The 16,322-nt window shown below is 41.0% G+C and overlaps 1 protein-coding gene across 1 annotated transcript; it reads left to right on the top strand.

Moving 5' to 3' along the window:
• The first annotated feature begins 234 nt into the window (after positions 1-234).
• Positions 235-16,176, top strand: dgat1a (diacylglycerol O-acyltransferase 1a). Its single transcript, XM_076754713.1, has 17 exons — positions 235-695; positions 2,749-2,836; positions 7,824-7,864; positions 8,439-8,524; positions 9,144-9,196; positions 9,804-9,909; positions 10,092-10,220; positions 10,716-10,790; positions 10,890-10,993; positions 11,120-11,158; positions 11,342-11,383; positions 11,542-11,586; positions 11,860-11,972; positions 12,095-12,160; positions 12,407-12,494; positions 12,858-12,920; positions 13,003-16,176. The coding sequence occupies exons 1-17, from the start codon at positions 403-405 to the stop codon at positions 13,147-13,149; spliced, it is 1,578 nt and encodes a 525-aa protein (XP_076610828.1). The 5' UTR covers positions 235-402; the 3' UTR covers positions 13,150-16,176.
• The last annotated feature ends 146 nt before the right edge of the window (positions 16,177-16,322 follow it).

Below are 16,322 nucleotides of genomic sequence, written 5' to 3'. Positions count from 1 at the left end.
TTTGCTATGCCAAAAAGTTCAGATTCAAAGTTTTAAAAAAAAAAAAAAAAAAAAAAAAGAAAGAAAATAAAATTATAGGCCCAATTAACTGAGAAATAGGCATGAAACCCAGTAAGTTTCAGGTTTTGTGAAACAGCTAATCCGGAAGTGGAATGTGACTTGGCTCGATAGGGGGATGTCAGTTGAAAACACAGACCTGGCAACCCTACTACTAATGCACCTTGAGCTGTAACCGCTAGGACTTAAAACGCCTTATCTTCACTAACAGTGACACGACGTTGAACGTGGGCAGCCCGCTTCTGTTCATTCAGCTCTTCATATAGAGCTGCGGAAAGAAACTGGTGACAGCAGCGTGGCCAGCAATGACAGGCAGGTAAAATCTGCGTAATTGAAGCCTCTGAGATGAGCGACAGAGCCGAGATGAGAGGGCCCGTAACCCGCCGGAGGAGGACGACCATCTCCGGCGTTGGCGGCGGAGCAGTCGTCGTCAAACAAGTCAATGGGAGCAAGGGGCACGACGCCGCGGAGAAACCTCCACAGTATCCCGCTAAAGCCAAAACAGGCGAGGTGTCCAGGCATGCAAGTGGCAACGGGAAGGTGGACAGACAGACGGGGGTGTCAGGGCAGCAGCAGCCGCTCACAAACACACCGAGGAAACAGAGGAGTGCGGTGGAAGACATCAACGAGAGACTCAGGTAACCATTGATTAAAAAAAAGACGTTAAGTGCTACGTTCAAAGACGCAAACTAACGGTACCTGAAATGTCACGAATTCACATTAACATCAAAAATTTGTCTTCATTTCGATATAAAATGTGTCTCATTCAGGCAGAGGTTAATCATTTGTATAAGACAGTAGTTTCTTTGTGTTTTAAGCTAATTGTTTGCCTTTTTTGTTGTCACCGGCTGTTAGCTTGTGAACATTGTCAGAACTCTCCTCAGATCAAATGGGGCCACTGCGATGTCCTGTTAGCACTCCACAGGTTTATTTACAGAAAACCAGCATGCTGTCACCTATACTAGATGACATTTTCATAGTGGATTAAACTGTCGATTATTTTTTATTTTAGCTCTATTGTAATTGCCTTCCTCTATAGACTGTAACTTTACCTTGAAGATTGGAAAATCGCCTTCCGTTGTCTGAAGGTGAGATGGACACCGTCCATGTCCAACACCTTGCTTTGAATGACAGATATCTTTATTACCACCTTGTTAGTGGTATTTGTTTGGTCTCAGCAACGAACAAACAACCACAACTGGTGGTGTGGTGAAGATGAGGCTGCAGGATTTGCAATGTCGTCTTTGTATAAGAATTGTATTTGGTCAGAGTACAAACAAGCCCATTTAGAAATCAGTCATAATGATTAAAGCAAGGTGATCTCAGCAGCATTTCTTCACATGATAAGAGGGATAGCTGTAAGCTTGGATAGAAGGCGTGTCAAGAGAATAGGTAACAGGTATGAGTGAGAACAGGCACTATGAGAGAAGACACGATGGCCTGACCCTTCCCCTAAACAGCCATTTTATCACAACACCACCTCTTCTCCAGCTGTGTCTTCACCTTTGAAACATGCATTTCTGGCTGGGGTTGTGCACATGTTCGAGGTACAGTGCAATGCTGGCATGCTGGAAAAAAATTTGTAATCCTTTTACTGGAGTCTTGCCAACTAGATGAGGCATATGTATGTAGTGTCACTTTCTTTATTACAGCAACTGTGGTGTGTGCTTTTGCAATACCGTGCTGGCTGACTACGTCTCCGTTTGCACGTTCTTCTGCTGGCGTGTGTTTGGACACTCGCTGAGGAAGCCCTGTCTTCAAATGCTCCTTCCCCTTCCTGTCTTCACTCAAGCCACTCCTGTGTCTTCACCTCATCTTCCTGGTCCACCTTTCTCTCTTGGATACTGCATTTTTCTTTCCTGTTTCTCTCCTCTCTGCTTCTCCTCCATCCACTCTTCCAGACTTTCTGTTATCCCTTCTTCTCCTCTGTCCTCCCTTCTCTGTCATCTTTTCTCTGTTGACTCTCTGCCATGTAGGGTTGTGTAAAAATCTTGCCTGATGAATTGCGTCAGTTTTCACAATACTCTTTGGACAATGGGGTCATTACCTTTAACTTACATTTTTACAACTCTCTCTTTTCATGACCTGGTGCAGTTCTAGGAACAATTGTTAGACTCCTGTCTGTCATCCTCTCTTTTTAAAGCCTGTAGCACTAGAAAATAATTTATACCTCAGCTTGGGACTTCTTAATTACTGTTAAGTGCTTTACAGGTAAGAAAGTCTTGGAGAGTAAGTGCATCAAACAAACCAAATATTACAGAAACACACAGTTAATAAATAAAAGTACTTGAATAGTTCAGGTCTTCATCACTGTCATGTCAAATTAGTGAAATGTGTCATTTGTGAAATCCTTTCTTACATTGTTGAGTACACCCCCACTTCATTAGTGAGCAAACCATGAGTCACTATGAGTTGTCACTTTGAATCATGTAGCCTCCCTCAAGCCAAGCACAAACACTGTCATCAAAATGCAAAATCAATCCTCTGAGTGTCTTCCTGATAACACCTCTGGTCACGTTTAATTTCAAGATGCAATTGAATGGTTCCTTAACAGAGGTTTGAGAGTGACCAGAGGGATGTAGCCAGTGGTTTTATCTCTGCGCTCATGGAGATCAACAGGCAGGAAGGAATGTGAAGAGTTTGATATACCCTAAAAATCAGTCAACTGTTGGCTGTTTGCTTGCCCTGCAGCTGTCACGTCCTCCAGGAGTCTCTCTTGAGCTCATCCAGTGGCTACAGCAACTACAGAGGAATCCTCAACTGGTGTGTTGTCATGCTGGTGAGTAAAACTACATGCACTGCGCAGGCTGTGTGATATGACAATATTTTATACTGTATACATCACACGATGACAGAAAACCGTCTATCACTCCATATTACGCTTCATCTCTTCACTGTGCCTCAAATAACTGTCAAGGCCTTCTTTGATGTCAGCACATCTGTTGTACTACACACGCAGAAATTTGAGTTATTATTCTGAAGCAGTTGCATATCATCCTCTTTGTCCCTCCCTCTCACACACAGACATACACAGTATATAAAACAACCACCATAACTAACTACTAGCATTGTTTTAAATGCTGCATGAGCGCATTTGGAAGTTGCTGTAACACAAAAGCAGAAGTGCCAGCTCACGCTTGTTTAGTACACATCCTCAGGGGACTTTGAGTTGAACCTGTTACTGTCGTGAAAACTTGTCGGTGAGACGTCTGATAAATTGCTTTTTGCGTTATCTCTCTTTCCACAAATCGATTCACTACACGCGTGCATAGTTGCGTGCTTGTGGCCTTGTTTGCCATTTCCTGTACACTTCCTGTCTCATTATTTACAGCGTTAATTAAAGGAGGTGTTGATCAGTTACAGCTTGATCTGAGTTGAGTTTGCTTTAGAGTCTGAAGTCATCAGGAGTGGACTTTTTGTCAGCTGTTCGTGAATTCAGGGTGTTCTGGAGCACACAGATCAAGGAAAATTACATAGATAACTGCAGTGGAGGAATTTTCTCTCAACCCTCAGTCATGGGAGTGAGACGATTATATGGTGCAAAGCAGGAAGCATCCACGAACAAATACAAATATTAAAACAGTTGCATTTTTAGTGTCTTTAATGATTTGACCCATATCCATCATTTAGTGTTGCATCGTTTCATTTTTAAATCCTCCTTTTAATAGTCACGCCTCTTAATGGATTATAACATCGCTTACATGCCTGATGGATGTTTTCTTACAGTATCTTTTGAGTCGGCGTGCTTGACCAGTGAAGTTGTTCCTCGTTCTGAAATACTAAAATAAAACATGAGACTAAAAGATTAATCTTCTAGCAGGGATGTTTTTATTAATAATCCTGAAAAAAGCCTGTGTATGCATGACAGTTTGTGCTTACAAATCTTAAGCTTGCTAGTACCATCTAACAAAGGTCGCTTGAACCAGAAGCTGCTGGCAAAGAGATATAAGAGAAGAACTCAGTATGACAAGGAAAACTAGCGCCTGTTAAAACAGCTGAAAGACTATAATACAATGCAGGCACATACTGTACACGGGCGCAGCTGCTGTCGTAGACAATGTTGAAGATGCAGCGGAAAATAGGCCAGTTTCAGGATGTACTATGGTTGCCATGATGAGTGAGTTTTCCTCTGTGGTTCCTTTGTGGCATCTCAAACCCTTTAGATTAGCCAAATACCAGCATGAGGGTTAGGGTTCAATTAAGGTACATACTTAAAAAAGCAAATTATCAGCTGTGTTCGGTGCAGAGTCTCACCATCTCTGCTCAAGTTGCAATAGAAAAATCACAAACGTGTCACAGTTAAATATGTCCCCCCTGTGCTGAGGTCACTTCAGGACAAATGAACTGTGGGATTTTTTCCAAAGGCTAAATTCAGAGTGTGTGTGTGTGTGTGTGTCTCCACAGGCACCCTGCAGTGCCTCTGTGAACATGCACTCACTGTTTTTTGATAAGCGTGGAGGATACAAATATCTAGTTAGCCCTAATCCTAATGAAATTGAAATGGACAGACTATAAATAGAGCTCTAGACATGTGTGTAAGTGCACGTTTCTGTCTCTGTGCACACACACACATGCATCCTTTAGATATGTGGATCTACATGTACTGTACTTGCATGCACAAGGATTATTATACGTCCCTGCATTTGGTTATGATATGTGTGAGGGTCTTTGTAGGTTTGTGTACACGTGTTATTGCGTGTGTGTGTGTATTTTTGTGGGCTTTTCTAAATCGAGCCTAATTTTGCAGTTCTGTGACAGGATTAATCCCATCTTTGAAAGTTTGTATTGCCGTGACGACCACGTCCTCTACTTTGTGGTCACCAGGGACAGTTGACAGTGCTCGGTTCAGACCGTTTTTAGGAAGCCTTCAGGATTAGACTGTAAGAGTGTGAAGTGGAACCGCAGAGTCTTGAGTGCGTGTGTGTGCGTGTGTGTGCGCGTGTGCATGTGTGTGTACATTTAGAAGCTTAGTTGTGTAATTTGTCCTCGATAACCAGGACCATCGGCTAAATTCCTAAAATGTCAGCTGCAGGAGCACATGTTTCTAGAGATGAGAGATTAGATGTATTACCTTCATTACCAACATAACTAATTCAATTCATGCACAACCTTAAAATGTATATGTTTGGCAGAATAATTAAAAAATCCACTAGTTGCCTTCTGAGCAGCTTATTTTAAGTCTCCTAAAGTACATGTGAAGTAAGTGTACACATTTGTACTTGTTGAATGAAACCTTCTGCAGCTGGTTGGAGAGTTAGTAAAGTTTTAGTCCTCATGCTTCACTGATGTTTCCACGTGGTAACTGGGGAATCCATGCAGAGACTTTGACCTTATTCTGATGAATTTGGTCTCATAAAATCTTCGTCTTTCCTGTAATGACTCCCATGAGACAAGAATCTGTTCCACTGCAGGCATACAACACACTAACAAACTCTTTCAAGCCGTCCATGTCACCGTTTAAAGCTTTCATTAACAACACACACAGTGTTGTACAACATGTATACATGTGAATATATGTAAATAGGAAAAAGCGACAAGCATCCCAGGATGTGGGACAAACAGTTCATGCTTCAGCTGGATCATATCATTGTTCCCTCTGATGTGAAGCCAAACAGACCGTGTGAATAGCTTAAATGGCCACTGGCTGATAAGGACAGTGCATAGCAAAGCAAAACGTTACAATACCAGCCTCTGTTAATTTCTGAACAAAAACTACCAAGACTGTTGAAACATATGGATGAGCGTCAGGAAGTGAATTGTTAAGTTGTTTGTTGGCCTTTCTACAATGTCTTTTGGGCTGTGAATACAAACTTCTGGCTACTTGTATAGATACAAAGCATAGTGTGTGTATGTGAGTGTTCAGCTGGCTAACATCAACTGTAGTCTTTGAAGGAAATCCTTTACGGATCACCTGGAGAAAGGCAAAAGGTTTGATCATTCAATCTTTTGTTGCCACCAGTTGTCTCAGGTCAGCTGTGTGTGTCAGGTCCTAATGTTCAGCCAACTCCAGTTCTGTGTAACGTTACACTTACCATCCATCAAATCTGAGACATGTCTGCTATCCACACAGAAACATTTGTGGTATAAAATGGGAAAAAAATAACTTTAACATCCCATTTTTAGTGTTTTATGACTGGAGAAATTGTAAATGATTGTAAAGAGAATTAGAGAGGAAAATGTGTTGAACTCAAAGTATAAATATTCCAATCTGGAAGAATTCTGTAAGATGTGGCTCAAGAAATCAAAAAGAAACACATTCAGTTTTTAAATGATTCACTATAGACTTTCCATCATTGTTAAATAATAATGTTGGCATTGATACTTGACCCAGATTTACTGAAGCACCAACGTCACAATTACTGCTAGTATTGTCCATATATATAACAGAATTACAAGGGTTTGCATGCAAAAATAGTAAAAATGGCAATAAAAAGCCAACAGTAAACTGTAACAACAAAGCTGTATGTAATTCAATGTTTGTATTAAGTGTTACTTTGTAATCAAACTGCGTGATGACAGTAACAAGATAACATTTCTGAGTTTGAGCAATGAGTATATGACAGGGCGTGCTTAACACTGATATAACCATGACATGTCATAAACATGAAAGAATCTGTATGAATGTTTATGACTGTTGTCATTAAGTGTCATTTGGTCAATTAACGCTAACCCATTTAAAAAAAGACATTCAGAAAGACTCCTTCATACTCATGGTTATGCACAGTGCCCTTTCAAATACAGTGATCCTGAGCAATGCAATGGATCCTGACTACAACAGATAACACACTGCAGAAAAACTTTCTGACTACAATTAATAGTGTACCGCTGGAGCAGCCAGAGTTCAGTTAAATAACCCCCCTGGTGAAATGTCTTTGAGTAAGACAATGAGTTCCTGCCAACTCCAGAGTGTTGCTCTGTGTCTAACTTTGACCCTTTACAAAGTTAGATCTCAGTGTTACCAAATCACATCTTGCATCTGTAAATGCTCTGTGCAGGCTGCTGTCCTCATGGTCCCCTCTCCTCCATGCAAAAGGTTACTGAGGCAAAGGTTACCGGTTCGGACAAAAAGCCATAGCTGAATAAACCACATTGGTGTGTCCTCTTGGCAGGCCAGTGGGCTGAAGTGCAACATGTCACATAATCAGTGCAGCGTGACCTTATCGTGTATCAAGCCCTCTCTGCCCTCATTATGTTAACTGTTTCTCTAACGTGTGCACTAAACACGGCATAAAAATGATCCGGAAAATGTATACATGCAGGACATATGCAGTGTTGGAGGGCCTGGTTAGTTTTATCTCTGAAAAAGCTCAGATAACTGATCGCTGAGATAAAGCTGGACTCGGACTTTGAGCTTTAATGCATGTAATATAGTAATAAAGTCACTTCACTTGAGACTTTTTAAAAGGCAGGGTGTGACAGTGACATGTTGTTAAAATGCATGAAACAGATCTAATCTATGCAGTCATTCAAACAGACCGTGTGTGTAAACCTGTGTGGGAATAATCCTCTAAAGTGACAGTTGTTTGTGAAAGGAACCAGCTCGTTCCTGTTTCTTGTTTTGAACAATAACTCACTCAACAAGTACGAGCACATGGAAACCTGCAGACTAATCAGCAGCAGAGCTGTGACCAAAGAAAATGATAAGCCAGATTTATGGCAGAGGGCTAAAAATGTGTGCAGCTGGTAAACAAAGGGCAGATTCGCTCTTTTTGATACTGTGAACTTTGCTCATTATCCCATGTTTGCTGTTTTGTCCTCACTTTCAGGTGCTGAGTAATGCACGCCTCTTCTTGGAGAACATTATAAAGTAAGTGTGCACCCACACATAAACTTACATTTATGTAATGTAGTGTATATAAACAAGCCAAGTTATACAATTGGCTGACTTCCGCCTCACCACCACCATATTTTATGACATCTCATTACAAGAGTTTGTTGTTTTTGGAACAGGAGCTGCATACCACCACAAATTTTAAGTGCAAGCCTGCTCAGTGTTACAGTACAGTGTGTGTTTGTTTCTAAAGACTTAATGCCAGCATGGTGTGTCTGGGCATAGTCTGAAAAACTCTACACTCAGATTAGATACAGAGTAATATGCATACGGTTTCTTTCTCAGATCACAATCTGAGCCTGATCTGTGATACTGCTGTTTTTGTTTTTTTTTTAATTGTCCCACTTTCAAAAATTGCGCTGCTGTTACGAGCAGATTGAAGTCCTGCAAACATCCTTGCCATAACAGTGCCCACACCAAACATTTACCTGACTGCACCAATCTTAACCCTTAACTAAACATCACGTGACCATTTTCAGCTTTATGTCTAACCATTTTTAAACGAGGCCTGGCGGGATCTGTGTTTTCACTTCTCTCTTCTCTCATCGAGGTACGGTATCCTGGTGGACCCTATCCAAGTAGTATCTCTCTTCTTGAAGGACCCCTATAGCTGGCCAGCAGCTTGCCTTATCATTGGTATGTAGCATTTATTTTAAGGCCTCAGTGTTGTCTAAACAGGTGGTGAACGACTTGTAGGTATTTGTCCTTGTCCCTGTCACCGTACAATTGATGTTCAAGTTGAACCTGGGTAACAAGTGTTGTACTTGTATTGCCTGCACTTCAGTCGGGTTTCAGAGATAACAGGAAGTGCTATTGTTTGTAATAAAATGTGTTATACAGCCTTTCCATGTCCCAAGTGGCTGATCTGATACAGGATGACATATATTTAATGAGCCAGATGCTCAAAGACAGCATATCGAAGCATTGTTAGCGTGGGTTCTTGTGTTTAATATTCTAGCACAGCTGTTATTGATTATTCATTCTTTATTTACCCAAAGAAGGCTGACTCGTGACATCAATGCAGTAAAACAAGTCAATACTACTGTGAATAAACATATTTGTCCTCAGCAGGGATAGGCTCTGACCCACACGAGAACAATTGATCTGAAATCTGGACTATTATAACACCTGAAACTCTCCACAGACCGCTCGTGTGTCGGTGTCTGTGAGAAACAGAATGAAGTCCGCCTCCTGTGATCACCTCTGTGTGTTGCTGTAGCTCATCAATCTGTTGTTTGTCTGTTCTGTGTTTCAGTGTCTAACGTGTTCATCTTAGCAGGCTTGTACACAGAGCGGCGCCTGGCTGTGGTGAGTGCCCACAATGATTTGCATTTACCGAGGCGACACAAATTTTCATTGATCCTGTGACCCATAAGGCAGCTATTGTGGATACTGCAAACTCATTCTTCAATTCAATTAGATTTTTACTTTGCCAGCTTTGCTTAGAAATTGTTCTAAACCTTTGACTCCACCTTTGTTTGGACCCCAAACACCTATTGGTGACATTATAACTGTCTTTAGGGAATCTTCTCCAAAATATTGCTGCACTGTGAGCTGACCTGTAAAGATAAGATAAGATAAGACTTTATTGATCCCACACCAGGGACATTCAGTAAAGACAGACAGCCAGGAGTGTAGGTTTGCTTTTAGTCTGTCGTTCAGGGATCTCCCATTAAGGATGTTTGCCTGAAACAGGTGCTTTACACATCCTGGAGTGTACACAGTAAATCCTGCCCTCTTTGTACCTGCTTTTAACCGTGATAAGAACACATCCTGGTGCAGGTTAGACTACACATGATGCAAACCACTTCTGACGAGTGCAAATGCTTTAAATCTACTGTTTTTTCTCTGGCTGAAGGTACAAATAATGAATGCAACAAGTGTTTTCCAATAACAAAACTCTCATCGTTCCCAGGGAACCATTTCTGAAATGACTGGACTGATCCTTCATATTTTCAACCTGGCAACCCTGTTGATCTTCCCTACATGCACTGTGCTCAGTGTGACCTCCATGACCCCAGGTACACACAAAATACACACAAAATACATACATGTGTACATGCTACAGTTATGAGACATAGATAAAGCATTTTGAATGAGAATAAATGCATGTGTATATTTTAATGCAAAATACGGGAACATGACTGTGTGTGTGTGTGTGTGTGTGTGTGTGTGTGTGTGTGTGTGTGTGTGTGTGTGTCAGTGGGTGGTGTGCTCTCCCTAGGAATCTACACAATGCTGTTCCTCAAGCTGTACTCCTACCAAGACACCAACAGGTGGTGTCGAGAAATCAGACAAGCGAAAGCCAAGAGACTAACACGATCATACTCGTGTGGGTATTTGCACACACACACACACAAACAGTTTGTTATCTAGATTGTGAGCAGGCACAGACGCAAAGTACATTACCAGGACAAAGGTATGGGGTGCTCCTCAGCAGGGCGCTTAACCCCAGAGCCGACAGATCACACTAACAGCAAGCTTAACTAGGCAAAGTAAAGGTTTAAGAGATGGATTCATACACGCAAACAGTAGTGCACTTTGAATAGGGTTTGATGATTTTTGGATTTATCACTGTGCTGCTACTACCCCCTAGTGGGGACAAGACAGACTGAGGCTTCTGTCCCGCACACACTGAAAGAGATCAAAGTGGTGTGTCTTGAACAGCTGCTGTGTTTTGATACTGATTTAATCCTAAATGCAACTCGCTGACTTTATCTCCTGACCGGAGGAGCTGAGATAAAACATCAGTTTGATACTTAATGAAATGAGCATGTGAGACTGAAACTAACATCTGCGTTTTTGTGTGTGTGGGTGTGTGTTTCAGGTCCGTCTGTGGCACAGTCCAATGGTTCAGCAGTTCATACCCAAGTTTCCTACCCAGGCAACCTCACCCACAGAGGTAACCATGACGCCTGCGTGGCGATAAACAGCCCAGTTTTTTAATGAAACGTGTTGAAACATGATAAATGAATATACTGTTTTGTTTGTGTGTCTTCAGACATGTACTACTTCATCTTTGCCCCAACTCTCTGCTACCAGCTCAACTTCCCGCGGTCACCTCGAATACGCAAAAGGTTCCTGATGAGAAGACTTTTTGAAATGGTGAGAGGACACACACACACACACACACACACACACACACACACACACACACATTGCATATGTTGTTGATCTTGTAAATGGAGATCATGTTGACATGTTTTGATTTTGACTTGCTATTTCTTGTAGCTCTTCTTCATGCAGCTGTTGGTGGGATTGATACAGCAGGTATGTTTATCATTAACACACACAGATGCATTCAGGATGTACTCTGCACGCACGCACACATACATACACACACACACACACACACACACACACTGAGACACAAGGTTTATCATAGACAGAGTGTTTAAATCTGTTTCCACCACTCAAACAATGCAAGCTACAGTTTTCAATTGTGTCTTTCAGTGGATGGTTCCCACAATACAGAACTCAATGAAACCGTTCCAGGTGTGTACGCACACACAAACACGCACACACACTTTATTTTACCTTGCATGTAATATGTCTACTTTCTCACAACCTTTCCAACAACCTTTGCCCATAAGACTATAATTAAGGGCAAAACACTGATAACGAAGAAGTACCTTTGTTTATGTCTCTCACAGGAAATGGACTTTTCCAGGATGGTGGAGCGCCTCCTGAAGTTAGCTGTGAGTATAGTGACATAGTTACACTGGACACGTAATTATGTCCTGTCATAACTTTAATATAAATGCAAAAAAATAACCTCTCATATCAATTAATCTTACATATTGAACCAGCTATGATGACTGTCTCACATGTGTGTTATAGGACACAGACATAGCAACCCAGACACCTTTCCTAACTTCTCCCTTGACCCTCGCCTCCTCTCCTCTCCTCTCCTCTCCTCTCCTCTCCTCTCCTCTCCTCTCCTCCCCTCCTCCCCTCCCCTCCCCTCCCAGGTCCCAAACCATCTGATATGGTTAATATTCTTCTATTGGTTTTTCCATTCTTCGATGAACTTTGTGGCAGAGCTGCTGCAGTTTGGAGACAGAGAGTTCTACAAAGACTGGTGGTGAGCAGAAGGAACATCCAATCACACAATGACATGTGCACATAGAGCATGTAGCCATCCTTCATGACACCCATTGGTCTTCAAGTCAAATTCTCAAACTGTGCCACTTTTGTTCATTTCAGGAACTCTGAGACTGTCACATACTTCTGGGCCAACTGGAATATCCCAGTTCACAAATGGTGCCTGAGGTGAGCATCAGACTTTCTATAACAGTGTTTTTTGTTAGTTTTCTTCAGTATTTTTCAATACTGACGCCCTGTTTGATGCTTTGGCTTCACATTCTCACTGCAGTCTGCATGAAATAAAATAAGAAGAGTAAGAAATCGAGGTGTGGGCTGCCATTTGTTTGAGGGTATTTTCAGTAGGATTTAAGAGAAAGGTCAGTGTAATTTTGTCAAGTTAAGTGCTTGATCATGCGTCTTGGTGTGTTACAGACACTTCTACAAGCCGATGTTGAGGAAGGGGATCAACAAGTTTATGGCTCAAACGGCCGTCTTCCTGGTGTCTGCCTTCTTCCACGAGGTAAAGCAACAACATTCATTCTCTCATGTGACATGAAGCACTATTAAAGTCTACATATCTGCAACAAAGAGCTTGGCTTTCTAGACCTTACTGCTGTTGGACAGGTTCGTATTCAGCTCATATGTACATATGTGTATTATTAAACTATTAGGCTTATAATGGTAATACTGGCATTAAACCAAGAGAAAAAGATAATTAAAGAATTAATCATAATTATTCGTATGACAAATAAATCAGCAACTAAAATGTGATGGTGGTGGCAGCCCGAGCCAAACAAAGACTTTCCCTCCTCACGTTCACACACGATGAAAACATTTTGAAAAGCGCTGTGTGACTTCCTGTGTTTCCCTCTCTCCTCTTCAGTACCTGGTGAGTGTTCCTCTGAAGATGTTCAGACTGTGGGCCTTTATGGGAATGATGGCTCAGGTAAGACAGCTTGAACCAATCACTTTCTCTCCTCCCACACACACACAAGCACACTTTGACCTCTGAACTTTCGTCTCTTCAGGTTCCTCTGGCTTTGTTTGTGAGCCGTTTCCTGAACGGAAACTACGGCAACGCCGCTGTGTGGATGTCGCTCATCATTGGCCAGCCTGTCGCTGTGTTGATGTATGTCCATGACTACTACGTCATTCACTATGGGGGCACAACATAGTGGACATACACACGCATAAACATGTGCAAGTCACGTTGTATACGCACACGCACACACCCACACACACCAGCCTGCAGGACAACTCGATGGGTGGATGCAGATGAAGCTAAGGTGACTTTAAATAGGAAGCCCTGATCGTATGACGCTGTCAGTAAACACCAGGAAAATTCTTTTTGACTTCATGATTTTTGCACTAACGAGAAATGTCCCACAGTGTGTCAGGAACTTATTCCAACCACAGGAGAAGTGCTTGGTTTAAAGAGCTATTCCACTTTACCTGTCTTTGTAGTCAGCCTCCACTATTAGCAAATGTGTGGATGTTCAGTCCTCAGCCGCTCTTAATACCAGTATCTGGCAATGGACGTTTTCAGCTTTGCACAAAGATCCTGGAGTGAAACAGCACTCTGTTATTGGAATTGATCCCTCACTATTGGATATGTTAGATGGAGGATTTATCTTAAATGTGTGGTGCTAAGGTTTCCCAGAGTGGACAATATTGGTGGTTGATGATTCGTGAGCTCGAAGGTAAGGTACACTGAATCAAACTCTTCTTCTTGACTTCTAACATGTGGAAGTGGAAACACTGTTTGTAAGCTGGCACTTCTCAAGTTTTTCAACGTGCACACACCTTGCTGTGCAACAAATGTGAACCACTGCCCAGTGAGCACAAGCCAGGACCGGATCCTGCCTCTGTAGAGCCAATGTGAAAATGTTGTTTCTATACCTGTGGCTGAGAAGTCACTTTTTACTTTACTCAAAGAGAAACTATGAAGCCAGATAAACAGCTTTTCTACAATCTGAGGCTTAAACTTGCCAGCTTAGGATGTCTCCAGGTCTTCAAATTGACCACGGTAACATTTTTTTTAACATGTATTCTGTATATACATGTATCCTGTAACCCTCCAAGTCGCTGAGTATCACAGAAATTTATAGCAAAAGGATTTGTTCAACAAACATGGACGAAGGAGAAGCCGGAGAAGGAGGGAGGGAGATAAAAAGTGAAGAAGAAACAGTAAAAGGCTGTTTTTGTGACCTTATTTGTACAGTCATGGACCTCCAGGCGGCCTCTCATCCTGCTCCTCAGCTATTAACAACATCAATGCAAGCTCTTACCGTAACAGTTCATGCTAAAGGTGTGTTGTTTGCCTTTGCTTTGTCTTTTTTGTGTTGCATTTGACTTTTCAGGTTTATTTTATACTCGGTTCGACCGTCTGCAGTTCTGTTGTGCCATCTTGAAATGCTAATTTATGTTGTTTTATTTGAAATCAGTGATTTAATGCAGTAGTTGATTTACTGATGTGAACCAATGAATGTTTTTTTTGCACTTTAAAGAGATGCATGCTGTCAACTGAAGCAATAGATTTCTATGAATGTATTCTTTAAGTTATATCAAATGTGTAAGGATGTTTTGTTAAAATAATTATTTGTATGTTTTTGTAATTCGCTTGTTGACATTTTGTTATCATAGAAGGTTTGTTTCAAAGTAGAACAGCAGCTGCAGTGATCATAGTAAGTGTCAAACAGCCTTTTCATGCTGGGATTTAAATCTGTTTCTTGGTTTGACCTGATTTGAAAAGTTATCCGAGCCTGACACTGTTGCCAATATGGATATTGCCATATAATAATACAGAAAGATGTTCTATCATTTTACTTTTTATGTTTTAATCTGCTTTCCAAATACACAATAGCAGTTCACTGAACGTGTAAAATGTGAGCCTTTTTTTTTTTTTTCCTTTAAAGATTTGTCCTCTTTTCTTTCCCTATTGACCACATTTCAGGGACGATGCTGTTGTTAACTCGTAACACCAGTCATGAAAAAGACTATGTGTTGACATTCCTCACTGAAATTTATAAGTGCCTGCTGGAAAAACTCAAAATGTCAAAAATTATACATACCGATATTTTATGTAGAGGGCAAATAAGAAATGTCCTTACCCTTATTCTGAGATTTACAGTGCATTTCTGTCTGTGGTGTCTTTAAATATTTGGGAAGACTTACTGCCTTTACTGCAAATTGTTGTCCAAATTTAACGTAACCCTTTTGCGGTGACATTTTTGAAGTGTTCATTTTTGAAAGCGAGCTTTATGTAAAAGTCATGCATGAATCTTACCTTATTGGTATTTCAGCGCTTAAAAGGCAGCTTTAATATCTATTAGTCTGACCCCCATTTATCCACAAATGTGACCCAATTCAAAAGCTGTGAGTTTTATAAACTAAGCCGTGATGAATGCACGTCATTTGATCAATCTTTATGTTTTTCTAAAGACTGAGCATCTGAGGATTACTCCTGAAGCAACAGATGTAGCAACAATATCTTAACTACTATACTGAGAGCTCATATATCTCAATGGGGGCAGCGTCTTCGCAAAATACAAAATGTACGTTTCAGTGCATTTTTTTTTTAAATTGGTGGAAAGACTAAAACACTACAAAAACTCTAATTAAGTCGGTGTGTGACAGAAAATGCTGGCAGCATTCAGCGGTAAACAACTCAATTAATCAAACCATGCAAATACAAATTTAGAACAAATTATTCTTTTTCCTCATCCTCATGACTCTCCTTAATTCAGTTGTTTGCTTTTTTCTGCCTTGTTTTGTTTTAGTGAGCTTTCTTAAAAATGGAAGCTACAAAGTGACGGTGTTGACCGCTGACTTTAACCCAGACATATTAAAACTCTCTGAGAATATGTGACATCTTCCCTCAGCTCATTTTTTGGTGTTCTTTTGTTGACATGAAGCCTTGCACTCCTGTTTCCACATTATTGCTGCTCTGAATCTGCTCTTGGAATATGAGTTGAAGTCACAGCTTTAAGTTGAGCTGCCTTTGTAAGAGTTCATTTTGTTTGTGGATGACTGTGATGCAATCTGTGGTCAAATGAATGTATTACTGATCTGTTCATTCGGTATACAGAAATCCAAAGTTCAACAAAGATTCTATGTTTTGGGAATGCAAATCATTGTCATAGCCCCTTTTCTTGAAATGACTTGTGTTGTTTGATAAAGATTATTTATATTTGATGAATGGACTTGTCTGTGTGTCTGTATATTTTTTAAAAACAAGCACAAGGCCTTCAACAGTGGAGGATCCTGAATTTTGTGGCGATTTCAAAGCTGCATGTGTGGTTTTCCAGAGACAAACTATTTTCTATCGCAAGAAAAAAGTTCATCAATG

This window comes from Chaetodon auriga, chromosome 17 (assembly GCF_051107435.1).
Source record: "Chaetodon auriga isolate fChaAug3 chromosome 17, fChaAug3.hap1, whole genome shotgun sequence".
In the NCBI taxonomy this organism is placed as follows: domain Eukaryota; kingdom Metazoa; phylum Chordata; class Actinopteri; order Chaetodontiformes; family Chaetodontidae; genus Chaetodon; species Chaetodon auriga.
This window is presented reverse-complemented; position numbering and strand designations above follow the sequence as displayed.